The sequence below is a fragment of the Hippocampus comes genome, unplaced genomic scaffold (assembly GCF_001891065.2).
Source record: "Hippocampus comes isolate QL1 unplaced genomic scaffold, H_comes_QL1_v1.1 scaffold270, whole genome shotgun sequence".
Classification (NCBI taxonomy): domain Eukaryota; kingdom Metazoa; phylum Chordata; class Actinopteri; order Syngnathiformes; family Syngnathidae; genus Hippocampus; species Hippocampus comes.
The window spans coordinates 277,645-290,863 of NW_017805631.1; the positions used below are offsets into that span (position 1 = coordinate 277,645).

Genomic DNA, 13,219 nt, shown 5'->3' on the forward strand with positions numbered 1-13,219 from the left:
GGGGGGGGTGACAGAGAAAGAGAGAGTGAGCGAGAGAGAGAGCGCTGCAGCCAGCCAGCCAGCCAGTCAGTCGGACGCCAAGCACCCTCAGGTTCAACGTTTGCGTGACCGCTCCACATGCTGCTCGACTCCCGGTGGGCTTCTCCTTCCGTGGACCCCTCGGACACTCGGATTGAACGTAGAGGAGCTATCAACGCATTTGTCGTCTGTAAGGACAGCACACAGGTGACATAACGTTCCACCGGGACCCAGAGCCTCATTTCGGGGCACCCGAGTGCTGGATCGGGGAGCTAAATCCGTTTCATTGATGTCACCCCACATTGACCTGCCTCTGATGACACTGTCAAAAGAGATTTGCATTGCTTCAAACGCGTATCACTCGTGACATCTCCGGATGCAGCTTGGTTATCCCTTTGTCAGGTCAGAGTTGTTTTCGTGAGGTCATTCACTTTCTCTTGTCGTGTTTCTGCACCGCTTTGCTTTCGGAGCAGCCGCTGCAGCTTGACTACCGCTCCTGTGTGCGAGTGTGTGCGTGTGTGTACGCGCAACAGTGTGGGTTATTCACAGTGCTGCTATGCAGACTGGCTGGAGCCACACTTAGACCGTCACAGCTTCACTGTAGCTTGAGTGTGTGACTTTGTGTGCTCGCCCGAACTGCTTTCCCAGAGAGAAACAAAAAGAACGGGCGCCCCACGCTGAGGAAGAAAGCTATATCTCTCTCTTGCTTCATGCCGCGATAGCCGGGGACGACTCGTCTGGAATCGCATGTGTTTCACAGCTTTGTGAACGAGCGTGGCTTGTTCAGGATGCTGCTATGTAGACAGAGTGGAGCCACACGAAACCTGCTGGTAAAGTTCAAGTAACACATGACAGCGCAGCCGCTGTCAGCGCGGCGCGGCGGTGGGCTTCGCTTTTGCAACTTTCCATGCTTTAAACAAATCACAGTCTCGCTTTGATTCTTTTATGTAAATATATATATGTATATATTTGATTTGATTTTTATTTGGGTGACTGCTTTGATTGGCTGAAAAATGAAGGACCCTCATCCACTGACCAATAACTGGATCCAATCCCCCTGCAAAGACCCAGTGATTATGCCAATGCAAAGCTCTCACAAGAAGTTCAAAAGAAAATCTCGTGAGCCTAAAAAACTTTTCAGTGGATTTGAACCTGACAGGATGAAAGCATACACGGTGGACACATCGGAAGGGGACATGCTGGAGGACGCTCACGTGAAGCCTTGCAATGTCAACAGGTTGGCTCCACTCCACAGACACCTAACGGTGTCACATGAGACCAGTGCCGCCGGGGTCGTCTCAGGAGTGCCCGGCATCATGGTCGCACCGCCGCCGCAGAGCGGCGCTCTGGACATGAGGATCGGGAGCGCCATCGCTTCCAAACTTTCTCAGTTACCCACCTCTCCGTTTGCCAATCCAGAGATCATCCACTGGCCCACGGCCATATCTCAGCCGCTTTCAAACAGATTCAAACCAGGCCCCCGCTCCACCTTCCCCGTGGTGACGTCGTCCGGCAACATTCGGAGCCTTTCACCCAACCCCCCGACCTTCTCCATGGAACCATCAATGTCGGGCCAAACTACAGCTCGGCCCGTCTCTCAAACGTCTCTGAACTCTCAAGGCCACGAGCATGGAGAGCTTCAGGGTCACTCTCCCAAGGTACAATCAAAATGTTACTATACTTATCACTAGTAGAGCTGAAGTGATATATTTTCACCCCCCCTTGCTGCTAGGAGTCTTCAAGGAAGCGGATGGGAACGAGTGCAGACGGAGCCGGACGTCTGCCGGAGGTCAAAGCCATCCAGCAGACAAGGAGGCTCCTAGCAAACGCCCGTGAGAGAACCCGGGTCCACACCATCAGTGCGGCCTTTGAGGCTTTGAGGAAACAGGTGAGAGTGGGGACGCACACTGGAAGCGCACAAACAATGAACACAGATATATTCTTTTCAAAATGACTCACTCTGAAACAATTTTACGGGGGATCATTTTTGACCTCAGAAAACCTGAGATTTATTCTTCTCGATGGTCACGATTGTAACTGGGAAGATCCAAGTTTGTTTTCCTGAGCATTACATTTTGGATTTGCTCACGTACATGAAGCAAAGTATGAGTGAGTTGACTCGGCAGCCAGGCTGGGCAAAGAGACGCCATTTTAAAGCGACAGTTGGACTCCATTGAAGTACTATCACGTCGAAGCTAAGCAGTGCTGCAGTGTTTTAGATGAGCAGTATACAGTGTACTTGATTGCTCGATTATGGACTGGGTGGGGCGAGTTTATTTTGTGTTTCGTGACACTGAATTGACTGTGTAAAAATTTAGCGGCTTGGTTAGAATCCGACAGCTGCGGCTTTGCACGTGTCCCGATTGTGTTCGTATGTACTGCTCTGACTGCAGCCGGGAAGGAGTCTTGAGTCTCCAAAAGCCCCAGAAAAATACGTTTACGTGATACGTTTGCGATTAGTCGCTTTCTGGAAAAATACTCACCACTGTATACTTGTCAAATATATATAGCAGCAAAATATGTCGACCACACATCTTGCATGAGATTGCACCGCCCCCACTTAAAAAAAAAAAAAAAAAAAAAAATGCTGCTTTCATCAGGAATGACCTAAAACCTTTCCGAGGTGTGCATGAGCCTTGGAAGAAATGCAGATCTTGATAAAGGCAATAAATCTTGCAAACAGGAGTCATGCAAATAATGGCTACCTTTTATTGGACAATGTGAGCAGCCAACATTCCATTTAATTTTTTTTTTTGACAGGTTTGGAAGGGGAAATAGAGACAGTATATCACAATAACTGTTTTCCATACTCGCTTAGGTTTCTGTTATGCTGATTAGAAAACACCGCCGGTTGTTGCTGAAGGTAGCCCACGAGCATCCTAAGCTTGTTAATGATATCCTGTTTTCCTCTGGCACAATTTCATTGCAGGTGCCTTGCTACTCTTATGGGCAGAAGCTATCCAAGTTAGCGATATTACGGATAGCGTGCAACTACATCCTGTCCCTGGCTCAGTTGGCCGAGCTGGACTACAGTCCCGACCGTGGCAGTCAAAGCTTCTCTCAGTGTGTGGAGCAGTGCACTAGGACCCTGCAGGCTGAGGGTCGGAGCAAGAAGAGGAAGGTGAGCCTTTATTCTCACTGTTTGCCTGAGTCTCATGTCCCAGAAATTAAATGTTGGCCTCACTACTCACTTGATACATTTTAATGGCCGTGGGCTCATGATGAGAGGATCAACGCTGTGCCACACACAAACTGGCAACATTGTTGGTTTTTTTTTTTCTGACTGAAGGTAACGTAGTGTCTTAGTCTGATTATTTTGGAAGAATATTGTCAGGTTTCATCATAATATTGATCATTTATGAGACCGGATGAAACCCTTGACTCACTGGCCAGACCTCAGCCCAACAATTTGTGCTCTGGCCTGTTGCCTTCCTGTCCAGGTTTGCAGAATTCCAGCCGTTATGCTGACTCATTCTTTTTTGATGACCACTTGACTGAACTGTAGTGTTGTTGGTGCGTTTCTTTTTTCCTGATACTGTAGTGTCCTCCACTTCTCTCCGATCAGAACAGAAGTCCTTTGTATCGCAGTTTTTTTTTTCTTAACCCTTTCATGCACCAATAATGATAACCTGTAACCTGATAACATGATCAGCTGTTCACTGCAGTAACCGCTGTCCCTGAAAGGGTTAAAGTATGTCGGGATGATCACCCCCTTTGACACAAACACGTGTCCTCCATTTCTTTAAGCCGTATGATTTGGTTCAGTTCAGGTGGTACGCATCTTTATTGATTTCTGTTGAACGGGGTCCCACTTTTCAGTACCCTATTATAAAACTAAATAAATAAATAAAATGAAAAATTCTGTCAGCAAGTATTACACAGCCATGATTAAAGAATCTCATCCTTTAACTCAACCGTGAGGGAGTTGTAGTATGTACGAGGTAACTGTGAAATTCAAACTCTTCCATACCTATCCATTTGCCAGAAACCCTCCAGAATTGTGATTGAGTTCGTTTCATCCTTTCCTTTTTTCCCCCAAAGCCTGGCAAACGTTGAAATGAGTGTGGCGGAGGGGGGGGCTTCTCTCATCCTCTTTAAATATGCTGCAGTTGTGCACAGTAGTTTTGCAAATGAACATTCCACCTCCTCTCTGTTGGTTGTGCTAATAGTTGAAGTCCTCTCAGTGTATTTGGCATTCAGTCAGATTTTCTGACCTAAGTGATAGATTGACACGATCAAAGTTACAACGTGCCAAAGCAAAACTGACTTTTCTGAGTGACCACTTGCTGATACAGGTAGTGGCCTTCTTGTCATTTCACTTGTTTTCATTTACAGTGGAAGCTCTCGGGTAACAGTGGATCAAAATGATCCAGGGTCAACCTCTTGTCATCATGAAACCACTATACAAACCCGAATTGCAACGGCGTTGGAAAGTTGTGTTCAAATCATGTTCAACCTCTATTTAGTTGAATATACTACCAAGACAAAATATTTAATGTTCAAACTGACACACTTTATTGTTTTTAGCAAATAATACTTAACTTCGAATTTTACAGCCGCAACACGTTCCTTAAATGCTGGGATAGGTGGCAAAAAGGACTGAGAAAGTTGAGGAATGCTCATCAAAAACCGGTTACACAGGTGAACAGGCTAACTGGTTCCAAGTGGCTGCCATGAGTGGCTAAGAAAGGGAGCTTCCCCAAATTGCTCAATCATTCACAAGCAAAGATGGGGCGAGGGTCACCTCTTTGTGAACAACTACGTGAGAAAATAGTCAAATAGTTTAATGAGAATATACCTCAATGTACAATTGCAAGAAATTTAGGGATTTCAATCTCTACTATGCAAAATATCATCAAAAGGTTTCGAAAATCTGAAGAAATTGCTACGCGCAGGGCCAAAAACCCAACATTGAATGCCTGTGACCTTCGATCCCTCAGGTGGCACTCCATCAAAAACCGACATCAGTGTGTCAAGGATATCACCACACGGGCTTGGGCATACTTCAGAAAACCAATGTCAGTAAATACAGTTCTGAGCTGCATCTGTAAGTGGAACATAAAACTGTATTATGCAAAGCAAAAGCCATTTATTAATAACACTCAGAAATGCCGGCGGCTTCTCTGAGCCTGAGCTTATCTAGGCTGGACTGATGCAAAGTGGAAAAGTGTTCTGTGGTCTGACGAGTCCATATTTCAAAATGTTTTTTGAAATTGTGGACGTCGTGTCCTCTGGGCCAGAGAGGAAAAGAACGATTTGGATTGTTCTGGACAAATAGTTTCAAAGCCAGCACCTGTGTTGGTATGGTGCTGCGTTCGTGCCAATGGCATGGGTAACTTACTCATATTTGAAGGCACCATTCATGCTGAAAGGTACATACAGATTTTGGAGAAACATATGCGGCCATCCAAGCAACGTCTTTGTTATCAACGCCTCTGCTTATTGCAACAAGACAATGCCAAATCATATTCTGCACGTGTTACAACAGCGTGGCTTCAGAGTAAAAGATTGCGGGTACTCGACTGGCAATCCAGACCTGTCTCCCACTGAAAATGTGTGTCGCATTATAAAGCCTAAAATATTACATCGCAGATCCCGGACTGGTGAACCCATTCTTGCGTGACGCTGTACATCAAGCAAGAATGGGAAAGAATTCCACCTACAAAGCTTCAACAATTACCCCCCTCAGTACCCAAACGTTTATTGAATGTTGTTAAAAGAAAAGGTGATGGAATAGAGTTGCAAACATGACTCTGTCCCAGATTTTTTGGAACGTGTTGCAGCCATAAAATTCTAAGTTCATGATTATTTGCCCCCCAAATTTTTTTTTAACATTTATCAGTCTGAGCATTAAATCTCCCGTCTTTGTAGTGTTTTCAATTAAAGAGAGGTTCAGCAGGATTTGCAATTCATTTTATTCTGTTTTTATTTATTGTTTAGCACAACCTCCCAACTTCATTGGAATCGGGTTGTCAAACATTTCAAGTGCACTCAGAGTTTGACACAAAAACTCGTCTCCCCATTAATTATTGTAATAGCGGAACGGTGGTTAGCACATCGGCCTTACAGTGCAGAGGTTGCAGGGTTCGATTCCGGCTCTGGCCTTCCTGTGTGGGTTTTCTCCGGGTACTCCGGTTTCCTCCCACATTCCAAAAACATGCATGGCAAGATAATGGAACACTCTATACCAGGGGTGTCAAACTCATTTTTGTCGCGGGCCACATTATAATTACCAATTCCCTTGGAGGGCCGTGAATACCGAAACTATATAAAGAAGTCAAGAATAACGTTTGATTCAACGATTGTTTAAGAAACTGTTATGAGAGGTTTGGGAGCAAGAAAATGCTAACAATATGTCACTAATTTATTACATATGAAAATTTGAACTTTTGGTACAGATTTTAGCAAGCATCATGGAAGTTGTCATCTTTGATTTGCTTTCACGGGCCACTCAAAATGATGTGGTGGGCCACACCTGGCCCCCGGGCCTTGATTTTGACACCTGTGCTCTAAACTGTCTCTAGGTGTGGGTGTGAGTGCGGATAGTTGTTCATCTCTGTGTGCCTTGCGATTGGCTGGCAACCGGTTCAGGGTGTCCCCCGCCGACTGCCTGAAGACGGCTGGGATAGCCTCCAGCACCCCCCGCGACCCTTGTGAGGATAAATGAATTAGAAAATGGATGGATAGATAATTATTGGAACACATCCCTACACTGACAACTCGTATTTTTCCATCAGTATTATAATAATATTAATAATACATGAATTTTCTATTTTCATTATGTATTTATTTTATTACTTTGATATAACTTTCTTCAGTAATTGGCCAAGACAAATTACAGTTTTTGCCATCAACTTATGGCATGTACTTGCCATCAAATAGGGAGGGAGTTTTGCCATAAACGGCGGTAACTGTATTTGTACTATTTTAAGTAACATCCTTCACTGTCAAACAAGCAGTGTTGTGAAAGCTACTTAGCAAATGTAGTGAGCTCAGTGACATGATATTCTACATTAAATGTAGCTAGCTAAGATAGCAGCTAAACTACACCAAAGCTGCTTGAGTTGGGTGGAGCCTCTAAAATAAAAGCTACATTGAAAAATGAAAACTGAATTCTAAAATCTTTGGATGATCAGGCTCCTTACTATCACTGAACCGTGTGAACTAAACATATAATGCAAGATCATTTCATTTGTGGTCATCGTTCTTCTTCATCAAATTGACCTTGTTTACATTACCACATTCATTGTTTAAACAGATCACAACAATTTGGAATTGTAGAGAAAATAACCTATCATAATGATTTTGAGTAACATAACCCAGAGTTAGACTTCCATCTTATTGTCATGTCATTTTTCATCCTGCTTCCTGTCCCTTACACACAAACACATGCGTACAGTTTTCTCCTATTGAGGCCGAAAGCATCTTTAACTAACTCAGGCTGGCGATTGTGTTTATTTCTGGATGGATCGAGTTGTTTGTCCGCCATGTTGGAGGTCGAGATCAGAATGAGAACCTGGGCTTGAAACAGAAAGCCCGAAATAGTAACTTATGTTTGTTTTCGTTTGGAAGTCATCACTTAATATCCTTACGTTGACAAGATCTAAGAGAAACTTTGGAAGCAGTGACAAAGACTCGACAACAGTGTGGCCCTCTTAAACAACTACAATAACTACGCCATTCAAATATCTCTCACAGTAAAATTGTGCGCCAAGACGCAAAAATAAAATCAAGACTGTTTGTTTCACTTCGCGGTCCTGACCTGGAACTGTTGACAGCTTTGCTTGCTTTGACTTTGCCTCGCATTAGCGTCAAGGCTAGATAGCGCACAGCATGCTGGGAGTCAGTTGCTATTCCAGTAATCAAAGAACACAACATTTCTGACACGTTTGTACCTTTAAGATAATGAGACAGTACTAATTAGCCGATCTATTTTATAAATCTGTAGTCCTTGGAATAATGAACGAAGTTGTAGACATTGCAGAGTACGTAACATGTTTTGTATCGTTGCAAAGCAGTCAGGTTCACCTTCAACACAGCGTTGAGAACAAACACAGATGTATGGACTGAGTATCTGGTTGGAGTGAGATTAGCTCCGCTGATTTTCGATTGCCCCAATCGCTGTCTTTTCCTTGGCAAATGTTCTGTCTTCTTGCACAGATTGGTGCCGGCCCAGATTGGTAATTCACTGTATGAATCTATAGATTATATAATCCGATTTTAATAATACCTAGATTCTACTCATATCCACTATCCAATCACGAAATCACTTTTGTTTATCATGTAGTGGAACTGTAGCATCAAGTTTCGCATTTTACTCCTTAAGATGAAAACTCTGGAAGGGCTTTCCCCCCTGCTAGCAGGCTGTCTCTCGATGTGCTTGCCAGTGTGTGCGCGCGAGCACGTGTGTGTGTGTGTGTGTGTGTGTGTGTGTGCGCGTGCGCGCGTTCTCAAAGTCCCAGACACCAGATGCTTAGAGTGGAAGGGAAGTGGAGCTGGCGCCACGAAGGGCAGAGGGCAGTGAAAAGGCACGCGAACTGAAACCACACACACACAGACACACACACACAGACACACACACACAGACACACACACACAGACACACACACATACACAGACACACACACACAGACACACACACATACACATACACACACACTTGGCACATTCCCCAGCAGGCTTTCCAACACATTCCCCCGCTCTGCCTCTCCAAGCCATCTGCTCCAGCATACTTTGAAACAAGGAGAGGAAAAACACAGTCATCATCAGTTTGTCAGACAGCAGCAGCTGGTGGAAAGACAGCAAGAGACCGGTGTGTGTGTGTGTGTGTGTGCGCGCGCGCGCGCGTGTGTGTGTGTGTGTGTGTGTGTGTGTGTGTGTGTGTGTGTGTGTGTGTGTGTGTGTGTGTCTGTGATGAGGAGTTGAGTGAGTGTCTGGCAAGAATTAGATAGGTTTTTTTTTTATTCTCAGAGACACTAAGTCTGCATACACAGCGAGCAGGAAAAACACACTTTTGTTTCTTTTTGGTTTCATGCCATCATTGGCTCAAAGGAATGTGAACAAGCTTACAGTATACATTGATAATTACATATTGTTTGTATGCGTGTGTGTGTGTGTGTGTGTGTGTGTGTGTGTGTGTGTGTGTGTGTGTGTGTGTGTGTGTGTGTTTCTTCATCTAATAAAAAGCAGCACTTAACTCCACAGCTCAAGAGTCAATAATGTGTCTTTTTTAATGGCCACAAAAACAGTTTTTTTTTTGTCCATCTTTATCCTGCAATTAAGTGTAAAACTTTTGCTGCTCAGCATCAGGCATGCAAGATGCAGTTTCAAAGATCACAAGCCACTTGTTAACATCAGGAACATTTAGCTGGTGAAATTTTGTAATCATCATCTTCTGGTGACCAGTGGAGGGTGTGCACCACCTTGGGCCAAAGTCAGCTGAGGTTGCCAACAGCTCACCCGTGACACTCATGAGGCCACATGGTTTAGAAACTGGCCCAGAGGAGTTTGTCAAAACACGAGTGGATGACACATTCGGTTCAAATTCACCCCCCCCTACCACCACCAAAAAAGTCTCAAAATATCAATATTTTTTCAATCCTCATTTTCTCATTAATTCTCTTTCCAAATCAGTGCATGCTCCTTTTCAGAGCACCCTCAAGTGGCCGAAAGTTTCTTTAAATCATGCATCCATTTTCTAATCTGTTTATCCTCATGAGCGCATGCGGCTCTTTAGCACCTCCCTAGCGGCTCCCTGGAGCTTACGGCGCTCGGCAACCTGCGGCTCCAGAGCCGCATGCGGCTCTTTAGCACCTCCCTAGCGGCTCCCTGGAGCTTATTCAAAAATGTTTGAAAATGGAAAAAGATGAGGGAGGGAAATATATTTTTTGTATTAATATGGTTTCTGTATGAGGACAAACATGGCACAAACATTCTTAATGTTTTCCAAGCTTTAAAAATGTGTCGAATAAATCTTAAAGGTCAACATTTCTGTCAATGAGGATTTGCATCAAAGCCTGCGACACACGTTTTTATTATCAGGACGGGATGCCAGGCAGGTGGCTGTCGTGAAAAAAAATCAGCATTTTATGTACAATTCACCGAATGTACTGGCAAAGAATGGGAATGTGGATGGCTTGAGAGAAGCATTTTTAACGTGAGACGTGAACTACGATAGTTAACACGCTGCAAAAAGGCGTCCCATGCCTCGATCATTTTAGGAGCCATTATGGCTGTTGCTCATTATGGCATGCGTGTGTAAATGCATGTTAATGCACGCGTGTGGTTACGGGTCGATCGCGGGAGGTTGGTTGATCGAAAAGTAGATCTTCCATCAAAAAAGTTGGGCAGCCCTTCTCTACAAGATGCATTGCAGGGAAAAAAAAACATTTAATCGTGAAGGCTCATTGTGTATTTGTAGCCAGTTTAGTCATTTTCATAGGAGGCTAAGATAGCTAATATAGATTAGACTTTTAATTTTTTGCAGCTCCGGACATATTTGTCTTTTGTTTTTTTTGGTCCAACATGGTTCTTTCAACATTTTGGGTTGCCGACGCCTGCTCATGAGGGTCGCGGTTGTGCTGGTGCCGATTCCAGCTGTTTTCGGGTAGTCGGCGGGGGGACACCCTGAACTGGTTGCCAGCCAATCGCAGGGCACACAGAGACGAACAACCATCCGCGCTCACACTCACACCTAGGGACAGTTTAGAGCAGAGGGGGGCATTACGTCGATCGCGATCGACCGGTAGCTCGCGGACTGGCACCAAGTCGATTGCAAGGGGGCATCGAGGAAAAAACAAACAAACAAACAAACATTTGTGTGTCTTTGTGCATGTTAGTAATATATTTTTTGTGCTAATGCAACTTCACTCAAAGCATCCTATCAGTCTCACTTTCACAAAAGCTATTTAAAAAACAAAATAAAATAAAGCAGGTCACCTTTAACCTACAGTGCCAAGTGACCTGCGTCACCGGAAGTTATTAGCGCTCAACAGTCTGCAATTACAGCTTGCGATCACAGCTGTTGCAATATAGCTTTAATTTTTGTTATTATCAGTCAAAGTTTGTTTCGTGTACAATTCACCGATGGCACTGGCAAAGAATGGCAATCCGGAGGGCAGAGAGAAGCATTTTAAAACGGTACGCGTGAGCTCCGATAATTAATGGGCTGCAAAAGTGCGTCACATGCATCCGTGTCAGGTCTCCCACTAAGGTAGGCAGTGATTTCCTATTTAGAAATTCTTGGGTCTACTTTATTATTCTGTTTCGTTCATCTTCGGAGCCGTTATTGCTGTTGCTCATCATGGCATGCGTGTGCAAGTGCGTGCGTATGCGCCGTTGCGCGGTAATGGGTCGATCGCGGGAGCTTGGTTGATCAAAAAGTAGATCTTTGGTCCAAAAAGTTTGGGCACCCTTGGTTTAGAGTGTTCCATTAGCCTGCCATGCATATTTTGGGAATGTGGGAGGAAAACCGAAGCATGCAAACTCCACACAGGAAGGCCCGAGCCCGAATCAAACCCTGTACCTCTGCACTGTGAGGCGGACGTGCTAACCAGTCGTCCACCGTGCCGCTGCTTCTTTAACCCTTTCATGCACTCCTGATAACATGTAACCTGATAACATGAGAAGCTGTCCACTGTCGTAACCGCTGTCCCTGAAAGGGTGAAACCTTGAGGCACAATTGTTCTGTGTCAAGACAAAGGCCATATTATTTTCGGACACTGTTGGTTGTCTTGAAGGCGAGGGCATTGGTCACCTTACAATTTGCACACATAAAGTGAGATAAGGACTGAGGCCCAACACAAATAGTGTGCAATTGACACTCACCAAAAGTGGTGACAAATGCCTTTTAAGAGTTTAAATCAAATATACCACAAACTATATTCCCAAAAATTTCAAACATTGCTTTACAGGTACCACATTTCCGCATTATAAGGCGCACCAAAAAGTCTTCCATTTTCTTAAAAGCCCACAACGCGCCTTAAAATCCGGTGCGCCTTGTGTATTACTCATTACAGTAATATGTCGGCCCCAAGATGGCTCCTCGCTGGAGACATGCTTACAATGTTATAACTTGCTGTTGGTTCAGTGAACTGTGTCGCTGCTTTATGTAGCAAGTTTTTGTTGCAGCTCCAAAAAAAGGGAGAGCTGTCTGTTGTTTTTTTTTACCAGAAAATCAAGCCAGGAAATCACAAAATAAATTCTTTGGCCCCCCTACAGTATTTCTTTTGTGATTTCCTCGTTTGTGAATACAGTACACAACAAAGGAATAAATAACAAACACTTCTGAGACAGTCCAGTCTCCTACATTTTACTGATATCTGATCGTTCTGTTGGAGCTACGCTCAAGGAAATTCCAAATTAATTCTTTGGGGGGGCTATAGAATTTATTTCGTGATTTCTTCGCTTGATTTTCTGTTTTGATGAATTAGTTTCAATTTTCATAGTTCAGTGATGGCAATTTTCCGCGGATACGCAGAAATCCGCCGTTTTATTTCTTAAATTGATCATTTTTGTGAATCGTCTAAATCCGTTGAGAAAATTTTAGGGGGGTCAGGTACCTTATCGTCGAGTTTTCACGAGCTCTCCCGATCAGTCTTTCCATCTTCCAATTGTAAACAGCCCTGCGATTGGACGTGTATGATGTCTTACTTGTTGTGATTGGTCGCTATATCGGCAAATATAAATCACAACCAATCCGTGTTCGCCTTCCTAAACCCCTTTCTCGCGAATGCCGAATGTTATCGAGACTCGCGGCGAAGCTAAAGTGCGTCAGATAGATGCGGCTCTGAAAAACACGTTTCGATGGGACTGGTTGGATAGAAAGCTGACGGTGTCCCCAGTAGAAAACAGTAAAGAGGAACCATTGTGCTTGTGTCGGATTTCGTGAAAAAGCTCGATGTCGCCGGTAAAGCTCTGTGTACAGTGTGTGACGATGTCATTCTATACGGATCGAGAGGATGGAAAGCTTTACAGAGTCACGCAACCTCGGTGAAACACCGAAAACAGACACTTCTACTGAAAAATAACTACTCGATCTCAAGCGCCTTTCGACAGCCTATGTAAAAACAAGAGGAGTTGGCTAAAAAGAGAGTGGAAAAAGATGGAGAGGACCAATAAGCTTTTAGCGCTTGCTAAAAAACTTAAAATGAAGGGAAAATAAAGTATTCTACCCCATGAAACTGTATATTGTTGTATATAC

The 13,219-nt window shown here is 44.1% G+C and overlaps 1 protein-coding gene across 1 annotated transcript in view; it reads left to right on the forward strand.

Moving 5' to 3' along the window:
• The first annotated feature begins 47 nt into the window (after positions 1 to 47).
• Positions 48 to 13,219, forward strand: part of atoh8 (atonal bHLH transcription factor 8) — a 14,764-nt gene continuing 1,592 nt past the window's right edge. The window contains exons 1-3 of the mRNA XM_019881656.1: positions 48 to 1,676; positions 1,751 to 1,906; positions 2,948 to 3,139. Of these exons, the coding sequence (XP_019737215.1) occupies positions 1,032 to 1,676; positions 1,751 to 1,906; positions 2,948 to 3,139 (993 nt within the window). The 5' untranslated portion in view covers positions 48 to 1,031. The remainder of the gene's footprint in view (positions 1,677 to 1,750; positions 1,907 to 2,947; positions 3,140 to 13,219) is intronic.